This window comes from Lepus europaeus, chromosome 17 (genome assembly GCF_033115175.1).
Source record: "Lepus europaeus isolate LE1 chromosome 17, mLepTim1.pri, whole genome shotgun sequence".
NCBI classification, from domain to species: Eukaryota; Metazoa; Chordata; class Mammalia; order Lagomorpha; family Leporidae; genus Lepus; species Lepus europaeus.
In genome coordinates, this window is record NC_084843.1 from 25,151,790 (window position 1) to 25,164,280 (window position 12,491).

The window sequence follows — 12,491 nt, forward strand, 5'->3', positions numbered from 1 at the left end:
CACATTGTCCTGGACATTGCTAAACAAAGCACAGTAGTTTCACCTTGGTGTCCAAATTCTATTAAAGTCTTTTTCACACTAAAAGAAGTCTTGTGTTACTCTCCTGGAAACTGCACAGTGTGTACTATCTAATTTATTTCTGGCTTTATATAAAACTGTCCAAAAGGATTTGGTTAGGTGGTTTTTCTAACTGAAGGGCCAAAGGAACTCCTCTCCAGCACTTTTAGATGCTGGAACCTTGGCCTTCACAGGGCACAGCTGCTTGACCCAGAATTCTAAGCAGGGAATCCCTGCTTTCCTGACTTCTGAGACAGTGGAAGTGGAGAAAAAAATGACTCAAGTAAGACCGTTCTCACAGGAATCAACCAGAGAAAGAAGCAGAGCAGAAGATGCTCCATTTGGGCACAAGGGAAGAACAAGATGGGAAGAGAGACAGGAAAAGCACTGGGAATCCCTCCACAGTCCTTTATCTTGCCCTGCGGGGCAGAACGCACCTGACTGATGACTTGCTCTGCCTCTTCTTTGGATCTCTCTGTTTCCTGCTGCTGCCCAGTGGTCTGAGCTAAGGACTCTCGTAATTTCACCACTTCTGACAAGAGCTGGTCTCGCTCTTTTGTCACTTCTTCTTTGAATTTCAGTAAATCTCGGATACTGAAAAGGAAGAATACAGGAGTCAGGCTAAGTGGCCATCTGCTCACAGGCCCTTCAGATCACCCCCTGAGCTCCTCTTCCAAGTCAACAATGAACACTGTTTATTTAGTCGTTAAAGAGAAAGATCCTTATGCCCTGAAACAGGAGTTGTTAACTGAAAAATAAGAAATGCCAATAATAATATGCACAATATAGTCTCTTCTTCATTTTTAAAGAAATAAACAGTACCTATTTGTGTGTCTTGTGTGCATGTATGTTTAATGGGCATTTTAACAGGAGGCTAGAAAAACAACTCCAATCAGGTAACTGGCTATCTCTGAGGAATTTGAGGTGGAAAACTTGGGAGATCATACTTTCCACACCTTTGTATTATTCAAGTTTGTTGCTAAGACTGTATTGCTATTGTCAATTCTTGTAATTAACCCTAAAGAGATACCAATTCAAGACATTATTTGTTTTACATATCCACTGGAGGGCTATAATCACAGTCATAAAGTCTAACATGAAACATAATTGTAAGCAAATAGTATGCATCACCACTTTTCTATCCATTCACCCAAGGAGAATAGTTTTTCCCAAAGGGATGAGGCCCAAATAAAATGTTCCCAAGAACAAAATTTGGAAAATCATTCAGGATGTTGGTTTTTGGAGAGTATGTGATAACGTTCATTGATTTGAATTGTAAACCAGGTACCTCTGCATTTCAAAAACCGATTCCACACCATCTGGCATGACTTTCTGCAGAATTTGAGCCTGCAGAAGGGAAGAGCTGAGACAGCTATGACATCAGCAGCAGAATGAATCTGGATCAAGGCAGCTCTCAGAGCTGACACAGCAAAGAACATGCCCTGAGGACTTGCAGCTGACAGTCATCAAATGACCAATCAGAACAAGGAGGCCAAAGTCCTGGTGCAGAGGGTTAAGTAACCACCTGTGACACTAGCATCCCATACGAGCCCTGGATGGAGACCAGGCTGCTCTACTGCTGCCTGCTAATGTGCCTGGGAAAGCAGCAGAAGATGGCCCAACTGCTCAGGCCCCTCTCACCCACTGGGAGACCAGAAAAGGAGTTCCAGGATCCTGGTTTTGGCCTAGCCGTTGTGGAAATTTGAAGAGTAAACCAGCAGATGGAAGATATCACTCTCTCTCTCTTTTTTTGGACAGGCAGAGTTAGACAGTGAAAGAGAGAGAGAGAGACAGAGAGAAAGGTCTTCCTTTTTCTGTTGGTTCACCCCCAAAATGGCTGCCACAGCTGGCGCACTGCGCTGATCCAAAGCCAGGAGCGAGGTACTTCCTCCTGGTCTCCCATGCGGGTGCAGGGCCCAAGCACTTGGGCCATCCTCCACTGCCTTCCCGGGCCACAGCAGAGAGCTGGACTGGAAGAGAAACAACCAGGACAGAATTCAGCATCCCAACCGGGACTAGAACCCAGGGTGCCGGCACCGCAGGTGGAGGATTAGCCAAGCGAGCCACAGTGCCGGCCTCTCTCTCTCTTTTTCAAAAAATAAAACTTTTTTTTAAAAAATGGGGATTTGACAATGTTTATTTGCCAGCACCTTTGATTTAACATAAAGTTTCAATTAAGAACCTTCACATCTGCACTTAAACTCTTCTCCAGCAATAAAACCTCAAATTTCAAGGTTGCTATGAGGAGGAACATCTGAGCACGTGACTGCAGATAAAATTCTGGGCTGAACAGTCACTATAGTTCCCCTCCTCAATCTCTTCCAATTAAAAAAAAAAAAAAACTCATCCTATGTGAATCTATTCCCTTGCACTGCTCTTCAGTACTGGCTCTGAATATGCTTGACTTTGTCAAGAAGAAGATAGGGTCCATCACTATAGGGATCCCATCTTCTCTTTGTTTTTCCTAGTCCCTCCCTCAACAGCTATGCTTAGATATATCAACACTGGATCAATGAATTGGGAAGGCATAAGAAACTGAGAGAACACTTATAATTGGTTGAAGATGCCCATGGAAATGTATGCTCACTCCTGACTCATTAACTGATGTGATGTTGTGCGTGCTCTACCCTGGGCCAGACTCCTGAAGGGGAAATTAAGTTGTCTTCCTCCAGGAAGTTCGCAGCCTAATGAGTAGAGAAGCATATCAATAAATGATTTTGGCATAACATGATCAGCGCCATACTGGAAACACATGCTGGATCCTATGGAAATAGAGAACATATTGATTCTTCTAGCCTAGCCACTAGGGTCTTGAGGTGGAGAGGGGGCTGGAATAGAGATGTTGATGGTGATGAAGTTAAGACGGTGCTTGAGATAGGTCTTGAAGGAAGAACAGGAGTTTACCACGGGAAGAATGGAAGAAGAGGCATTCCACACATAGGAAGCAGAGTGTGCAAAGGCACAGAGGCATGAGCAACATGGTGTGGCTGCACATGAGGCTAGAAGAGCCCAACTGGGGCAGATTTATCAAGGGACCCATACAACATTCCTGGGGAGCTGGGTCTTCTCCTTTGGTTATGGTGGCTATCAAACATGCTAATGCTGGGGATAGGGGCATACACATTTCAGAAGCATAAATCTGGTAGCCTTGATGAAATAAAGAGGGAAAAGTCTTCCTGTAGACAGGGAGACCAACCAGAAGGCTACAGCCAAGTGCAGCAGACAACGGGGGGCATGAACCAAGGCAGAGGTGCTGGTGGTGAGATGGAGGGAAAGGTGATGCTGGGAAGATCAAAGCAGCAAGACAAAGCTTTCAGGGAGGAAGGAGTGGCAGGGTGAAGAGCAACCCTGTTGTTGTTGTTGTTGTTTTAAGATTTACTTATTTATTTGAAAGGTAGAGTTACAGAGAGAGAGGAGAGACAGAGACAGAGAGAGCTCCACTTTCATTGGAAGTGGAGCAGCCAGGACTCGAACCAGTGCCCATATGGGATGCCAGCACAGCAGGCTGCTGCTTAACCCACTGTTCCACAGCACTGGCCCCAAGTAATTCTGATTTCTGGTCTAGAACTTGAGGGCATGGTGAAGGTGTTGAGGAAATTAATCATGACATGCAAATGAGAAAAGCTGGGACTCTAGGATAGCCAGTTCTGTTCTATATGGTTTGAGAGAAATATAAATTTGCTCACTTTAAAATTATAGTAATGACTTTTATAGAGCCATAAGTTTAATACAACCACAAATAAGAAATTCTGTGTGTGGAGAAAAGGAGTATGAAACAGGGGCAGGTGTTTAGTTAAGATACCGCTTGAGACAACTGCATCCCATGTCAGAGTACCTGCCTTTGAGTCCAAGCTCTGTTCCTGCCTCCTGCTATTGCTCACCCTAGGAAGCAACAGGCTCAAAGTAGTTGGGTCCTGCCTTCCATGTTGGAAACCTGCATTGAGTTCCTGACTCTTGACATCAGCCTTGTCCAGCTCTGGCTGTTGCAAGTGTTAAAGAGTAAACCAGCAGATAAAAGATCCTCTCCCTCTCCCCTCTCCCCTCTCCCCTCTCCCCTCTCCCCTCTCCCTCTCTCTCATAAATAAAATCAATAAAAATTGGAAAAGAAAGCCATCTGTGGAAAGCCATCAAAGGAGAATTGGATTTTGGTTGGTTTTTTATATTTGTTTTTTTTTTGAATCAAGTAAATTTTTTTCATTGATATATAGTAATTGTCTTGTATCACAGAGAATATTCAAGAAGACACCAGCAAGCCCCAGGCTGTCTATTGAAGAAGGTCTCCACAAAAGCAAGTTCAATGGACATCAAAAAGGCAGTGACCTACTTGCTATCTTGGTCCAATGTCAGTCCAGACCCTTGCTCGACTAGTTTGGTCATGTTCACTATTTCCTCTTTCAGGGCAAGAATCGTCTCCTCCGCCTTCTGCTCCTTATCATAGGCTGAGTCCACCATCTTCCAGGCCTTTTCAACTTCCTAGATGGGCCATGGGATATCAGTGAGAAAAACCAAACTGGGTTCCAGGTGCATGATAAGCTAGCAAATAAAGTACTACAGTGTAGTAGTCATTTATGGGGAAAGAATGTTATGTGTTATATGTTACACATTGTGCATGAGTTTGTCCTGACTTACTGTCCAGCATGAGCTAGTCAACAGTGAGCAGCACTAGGAAAGAGGGGGACGAGCAAAGCACATATTTCCTTGGGTAGGTGAGGGTGGCTACAAGACTCACACACTACCAGGGCTACTCTAAGGGGATTGTTTCTGACATAAAGATGTTGGCAGGGTTACAAAATTAAAACTGAAATTTTATATGCTTTCCAAGTCCAAATACCTACCCAAAGAAAACTTTATCACATGAAGAATGGTCATAGATCCAAATCCTAAACTGGTAGATTAAATTGAATCTCTTGGTAGATTTACATATAGAAAATATATTTTGTCCTCAATCCCAAGTGAGATTCTGGATGGCAAAGTTATCTTTAGAACAACCCAGAGTGACGCTGTTCTTCCCTGTGACCTAATTGTACACAAAAACTTTGGTAATTCCGGCCGGCGCCGCGGCTCACTAGGCTAATCCTCCGCCTTGTGACGCCGGCACACCGGGTTCTAGTCCCGGTCGGGGCACCGATCCTGTCCCGGTTGCCCCTCTTCCAAGCCAGCTCTCTGCTGTGGCCAGGGAGCGCAGTGGAGGATGGCCCAAGTGCTTGGGCCCTGCACCCCATGGGAGACCAGGATAAACACCTGGCTCCTGCCATCGGATCAGCACGATGCGCCGGCCGCAGCGCGCTACCGCGGCGGCCATTGGAGGGTGAACCAACGGCAGAAGGAAGACCTTTCTCTCTGTCTCTCTCTCACTGTCCACTCTGCCTGTCAAAAATTAAAAAAAAAAAAAAAAAAAAACTTTGCTAATTCCAATTTCTGGAAACCCAGACCCATGCCTTCTCATCTCAAATGCTTTTAGGGGAGAAATAAAACCCATAGCAGAGAATGGAAACAATGCTTTATACAGGCTTGGCTTCCCTATTGCTATGAGAAGCAATGTCAAGTATTAACATAAGAACTTAAAAGTGAATTACAGCCTCTGGAGTAGCAGAGCAAAGGACAGGGCATTGCACCAGCATTGAATTTTACCTCACCACTTAACTTTCCTGCAAAATATTGTCAAGTGGAGTGCCAGCCGTTTAGACAGAGAAGGACCTATAAGCCTTAAGTGAAAATATTCCACTTTCATGTTGTCAAGAAATAAAATGAGTGAATGAGAGTATTTAACTTAATTTAATAAATTCATGCTTGCTATTATATTGAAGAAACAACTCTTGAGTAACCACAGCACATAATGTAGTGACTAAAAACAAAATGTCAATTTCTAGGATATGTTCTTATGTAGCAATCCCATTCTGGCAAAGCAAATGAAGGATATTTAAATGATTTCATAAAGTTTTATCCAAATCAACTTTACCAAATACATGATAATCAATTCATGACTCCCATTTCCATTGTAAACATACAATGAAAATTGATTTTTCTCATCATAAAATAAATAAAAGCCTTCTTATATTGGTTTTTCAGGAAGGAGATGAAGAAAATTACAATAGAGTAAAAAAAAAAAACTCAAAAAACCAGGTAAGGCTTACTTTGTACTGGTCTTGGAAATTAGTTTGAATTGGATGACATCTAGTTGCATGATATCAAGAGAATGATCCAAAAAAATTATAAATTATTTCATATAACTAAGGTGTTGTAAATGAATATGTCTTGATCTCTTATCACCCTAAGATCAACAAGGAACATTTATGTTTTATCTTCAAAATGGTATAACATACTTGAGGATGAAAAAATACAGCAGAAAATAAAGCAACACTTCCTCCATATCCCCCGGGATTGAATCCCCACTCTCCTATCATGAGGAATTGGGTGGATCAAATGAGAAGCAAGGGGATATGGGGAAGGTCAAGGACATCACATTTGGAATTCTCAAGATAATCTCTACTCCAGAAAGAGGAAAAGTAGAAATGGGAAAATATCTTTAACAAGCTGTCATCATGAGATATTTAATTGCTCATCTTGCAATAAACAAGAAGTACTGACATTCCTAATACTGCATTTACTTATCTCTAAGTCTTTTTGCTAACCCATTATTCTCCAGAAATCAAGCAGTAAGGCCCTCCAGTATTTTCCACATGGCGAAATTCACCCTGGAGAATTACTTTCTTTGAAAAAGAGCATTATTCCCTGGCTTAATGAAAGTTTAAATCATGTAAATTTTTTACCCAGCTACTCTTTGACCAGCAGCCTAGAGCTGGGATATTTTAAGGGCAGGCTCGAGCTCTCTGGACCACTGACCTTCTTCAAGTATGCAATGGTGGTCTGATCATCCTGTGAGACCTTCAGGGCAGTGGCGACCTTCGCAGAATTAACCACAATCTCTGCATTTAGCTCTCTGCATTTGGCCATCAGACGCTTCTCATTGTCGTAAGACTTTTTCAGGATGGCATGAAGTTTCTCATATTCAATCCTAAATTTTTCCAGACTTTTATCTCCTGAGAGTTCACCAAGAACCACCTGAAAATCTCTTTCAATTTCCTCAAATGCAGTTTCTTCCAGCACTAGCTTTTCACCCTTATCCTGCATAGAAGATCAAAGATGGGAATCAGCATTGCAACATTTACAAGGAAACATTGCTACCACCTCTGAAGGAAAGACCTGTATACATGCAAAATAAAAGCTATTAACAAGCAGAAAAACTAACATTACATGACAGGAAGTGGTCTTGTTTATGCTCTGATGCATTTATACATAGACAGGTACATAGATTGTGTGTGTGTGTGTGTGTGTGTACAGGGGGTCTTCAAAACATTCATGGAAATGAGTATTATGAAAAAAACCATGCATGGATTTCATAAAATTTTCACCAAAATAAATTTACCTTTTAATTCCACTCCCCATGAACTTTTTGAAGTATCCCCATGTGTGTGTGTAAATATACACCCACTATATATATACATTATCTATACATACAACATATGTATTAAAAATATATATGTAGAATATATATGCATTAAGATAATAATATTCCCTACTACATGATGTAGGATTAGATTAAATAGTGTTGATGTTAAACACTTAGCCAAATACCTGGCAAAGAGTCAGTATTTAATGAATTTTAGTAGCTGTTAAGATTCTGGGGGCCAGTGTGTGGCATAACAGGTAAAGCTGCCACCTTCAGTGCTGGCATCCTGTATGTGCGCTGGTTTGAGCCCTGGCTACTCCACTTCTGATACAGCTCTCTGCTATGGCCTAGGAAAGCAGTGGAGGATGGCCCAAGTCCTTGGGCCCCTGCATCCACATGAGAGACCTGGAAAAATCTCCTGGCTCCTGGCTTTGGATCAGCTCAGTTCCAACCATTGAGGCCATTTGGGAAGTGAACCAGCAGATGGAAGACCTCTCCCTCCTTCACTCTCTCTGCCTCTACCCCTCTGTAACTCTGCCTTTCAAATAAATAAATAAATCTTAAAAAAAAAAAAAAAGATTATTCCAAACCCTGGTCTATTTTCACTGGGTACTGCTTACTTTCCTGAGGACTGCCGAAGGGAGTCATGGCATGTTGAAGTCAGATGTGCAGAGATCTTGGCACAGATACTATTAAATCACACTCACAGTGAAACCAATCTGAAATATGGACTGTTTTTCTAACCATTTCTGTCCCTTAAAAAACTAGGGCCTATTGGAGTGACTGGATTCAATTCCCAGCTCCAGCCTCCTGCCAATGCAGACTCTGGGGGGCAGTGGTGATGGTTCAACTAATTGGGCTCCTGCCACCCATGTGGAAGAACTGGACTGAGTTCCTGGGTCCTTGCTTTGGGCCTGGCCCAGCCCTAGCAGTTGAGGACATTTAGGGAGATACATTGGAACTCTTATTTCCCTACTGTGTTCCCCATAAAAGATGTTGAAGTCCTAGCTCTAGCACCAATGATGGTGATCTTATTTGGGAATATAGTAATTATGTATAATTAGTTAAGGTGAGGTCACACTGGAGTAGGTGGGTCCTCACGCGGTATGACTGATTGCCTTGTGAAAAGGAGAAATCTGAACCCAGAGATGATGATGGACGCAGAGTTTGGACGAATACAACTGCAATTCAAGAAAAGCTAAGGATTGTCAACCACTACCAGTAGCCAGGAAGAGGCAAGGAAGGATTATACTCAGTCTCAGGGGGAGTACAGCCCTGCCTATAGGTTTGGGACTTTTAGCCTCCAGAACTGGGAGGCAATAAATTTCTGCTGTTTTAAGCCACTTTGTTTGTGGTATTTTGCCATGACTGCTCCAGCAAACGTGTACACCTACTTCGTGCTAGATACAGCACAATAATAAAAAGAATGGCTATAGTTAATAAAGGTATTAACTCAGCAAATATATACTGAAAATCTACCTTATGTAAGTTCTATGGTGGATTCTGCTGGAGATACCAAGGTAAGAAAAAAATAGCTTGGGGTGGTACAGCAGGTTAAGCCACCACCTGCAAAGCCAGCATCCCATATGGAAGCACTGGTTAGAGTCCTTGCTACTCTGTTTCCAGTCCAAACTCCTGCCAACATGCCTGAGAAAGTAGCAGAGGATGTCCAAGTACTTGGGCCTACACCACCAATGTGAGAGACCCAGATGTAGATCCTGGCTCTAGGCTTCAGCCTGGCTCAGACCTGGAAGATCTCTCTGTGTCTCTCTCCCTATCCCTCATTGCTCTGTATTTCAAAGAAACAAAGGAAGGAAGGAAGGAAGGAAGGAAGGAAGGAAGGAAGGAAGGAAGGAAGGAAGGAAGGAAGGCTACCCCACTGGGAATTTGTGCTTTAATAGCTGGTGGGGTTTATTACGCAGATGATGGAATTATAGAATTTTGACCCTGCCACAAGATGAATTCAAAACTCTATAATAACCCACAAGAAGACAGAATTACCCCCCCCCCCCGCGGCAAGAATAAAGCAAATTTCATGAAGGAATTAGCATTTGAGTGGGCTCAAGAAGGACAAGTGGAATTTTTACAGGTGGATGAGGGGAAAGGACACTCCCAGGAGCTGAGCTGGCAAAGCTCAGGCAAACGCTCAAGGCCTAGCAATCATCCAATCAAGCTAAAGTATAAGAGCTAAAGCAGGGAGAAGGTAGCAGAAGACTGGTTAGGAGGTTAGGGATAGACTGGGGGCACTGACTAGCACTCCAAGGGACATGGAATGCATTATTCTGAAAGCCATAAAGAATCACTCAAGACTTTCACATACAGGACTGCTAAGATCTGCAGGGCCTTATTTATGTTTGCAACCTATGCTTTGATATTCTACACTAAAAAGGGCTTTGGCATCAACATTCTATAGCTAATCAAAGAAACTGAGACCACCTCTAATCCCCAAAATAAAGAAAAATGCCAGTTCCCTTTGAATACTTTGGGTAAGTAGTCCAGTTCACCTTCAGTTTTGACAATTCTGTCTTGGCCTATATGGAGAAAGTCTACACATTTTTGATTTTCAAAAATACTTGTATTGTTAATAAATCTCAAAAGATGACAAGCAAACATAACCCAGTCTTTGGAGATTAGATGTGGAGTCACAAGCATATCCATAACATTTCGTGTAATGACTTTAGTATGAATTTTAAATTCAGTAGAGGTTTTCTTCCTGACTAAAAACAGATCGTTGCAAAGACCACAATGTAGCAATTCCATGAAGAAGGAAAAACTCACATTAAGGAAATATGGTGATGCCGCTGCTCTGTTCTTCCCCCTTGTTGATGCTAACATGAGCACACACAAAAATTTATCACAACAATGTTCTCAGTTCCATCCCTGCAACTGGCATTAATGTCAACACTTGATCACCAGTCTAATGATTTGTTTGCAAACCAGGTTTTCCCTATACACCTGACGCTTAGCACAGGAATGGAAAAACATCAAAGAAAGGAAAGTTCGAAAGAAAAATTGATGAACAAAATAAACTTCTTCATAGTATTATTAAAAAGTATGCTAAGAGTAAAGAAAAAATAATCTCTTCTTTGTGACCAATAAACAGTTGGTGTCTATACTGTTATAGCATATAATGGTATCTATCTTCGAAGCATAGTATCAACATGAAGTGATCAAAGAGAACCTGCCACACTCCTTCCTTCATTCATCACCTATCCATTATTTGCTATGTGCCAGGCACGGAAAACAGCTGCAAAATGTGATGGGGCCAGAATGGAAACAGAGAAGCACGAAAGGAGGGGTATGGAAAAGTTGGCTGAGGTCCAGTGAGAAGAAAAATAGAAGAGGGGGGGGAAAACAAGAAGAAATAATGAAAGGAATGGGAAATAATTAGTTCACAGCATTGGTACTTGGGGCTTATGTATGCACAATGAAGAAGAAGGAAATAAACCAAGATGACTAGTGGGAGAGAAGAGGAGAAACACTCTCAAAAGGAAATAATGGAAAATAAAGGCAAACTGGAAGCTGCAAGAGGAGTGTACTGGGAAGAAAAGAGACAGGTGAATGACGTATGGGCAGAGCAATGTGGCCTCGGCAATAAGGATGTCAGACAGAAATGCAAGGGTGGGACCCAGAGAGTGCGCAGGATGGGGGTTTGAAAGATATTATGACAAGGAAAGGAGGATGTTGTTGACCACAAGGAGACGGAGTGTACAAAGGCGGACAGGAAATACGGGAGATGGCACATGATGGAGATGGAGATGGTAAAGAGGGGACAAGAGAAGCGGTTAGAGGGGACTGAGGGCATGATGGTGCTGAGAGGAGCGACAAGGCCTGGCTTAATGGGTGTGGGACCTACTCTGTTGCAAAGGGTTCCTGCTCAGAAGACCCCACCCTTCATTAAATGCTCACCTCTCCAGTATTAAAGGTCTTAATTTTTTAACAAGAGGCACTGTGCTTCTATTTTGCACCAGGTTACCAAATCATGTCTGGTCCTGGCTGTGACTGTGTGATGGGTGAAGTGGAGAAGAGCTTTGATGGGTGATGAAGGATTTGGGGAAGGCCATGGTGGGTGCAGGCTGTGACTGGCAAGCGATGACAAGGACCTGAGGCTGCTGAGATTATAAATGAGGGAGCTAAGGGGCAGGCAGGAGATCACTGAAGGGTCCTAGAAATGACCAGAGGTCTCCCCTCTGTGAGGCTGAAGACGCAGTGTGCTATAATATGGGGGAGTAAACAGAGGCTACAAGATGTTAACACAGGGGTCAGTGACAACACAGGGCAGCGGCTGAAGGGCCTTCCTGAAGACACGTGACAGCATAAGGATCAGGGTGTGACAGGGGGGTCAAGAGTCGGTGAATGGGGGTCTGGGCATGTGAGAAGCCTTCTCCAGGTCCGCCAGTCAGGTGACACATCGTCGGTATTTCTGTGTGCCTCTCTCTTGTGACACCACCTTCTGCCTAAAACACGTCAGGCATGGGTCTGTGGACTCCAAAAATTTCCTACCGCTTTAGGCAGAGCCCCACTTTAATAGTGGGTGCGGAGTGTGTCCGCACCGCTGAAGGCAGGACGGGAGGTAGAGGGCCAGGGCCAACAGAGAAAGACAGGGGAGGTAAAGGTGCAGGCAGAGAAAGGCTGTTGATGAAGGCACTGTGACAGGAACGATGGGTCGAGCGAGAAACGACAGGGAAGGGCGCCGACTCCTGACCTCGGCCATCTTGACGCTCTCTGGGGCGGCCTCAGGGGCTGCTGTGGAGATCGCAGACACCGGGCCGGAGTCTGGAGAAGGGGCTGCGCTCTCTCCTCAGGGTCTAAAACGGCGACACGGTATCCCCATGGCCGGCTCAGGGCCGGAATCCGGCGCTCGGCGCGTCCTCCCGTCGCCTGGCTACTGCCACGCCCACTAGGGGGAGCGCGCGGACGTAGGAGAGGGGCGGGGGCTCGGAGGCGGGGCCCCGGAGCGGAGTTCCTCAGGGGAATATGCAAA

General features: G+C 43.8%; 1 protein-coding gene across 1 annotated transcript in view; it reads right to left on the reverse strand.

The window, feature by feature from the left end:
• The window catches only part of CFAP58 (cilia and flagella associated protein 58), a 117,950-nt gene extending 105,681 nt beyond the window's left edge, over nucleotides 1–12,269 (reverse strand). The window contains exons 1-4 of the mRNA XM_062214771.1: nucleotides 12,213–12,269; nucleotides 6,901–7,182; nucleotides 4,382–4,530; nucleotides 495–651 (exon numbers count right to left, since the gene is read on the reverse strand). Coding sequence (XP_062070755.1) covers nucleotides 495–651; nucleotides 4,382–4,530; nucleotides 6,901–7,182; nucleotides 12,213–12,221 — 597 coding nt within the window. The 5' untranslated portion in view covers nucleotides 12,222–12,269. The remainder of the gene's footprint in view (nucleotides 1–494; nucleotides 652–4,381; nucleotides 4,531–6,900; nucleotides 7,183–12,212) is intronic.
• Between the last annotated feature and the right edge of the window lie 222 nt (nucleotides 12,270–12,491).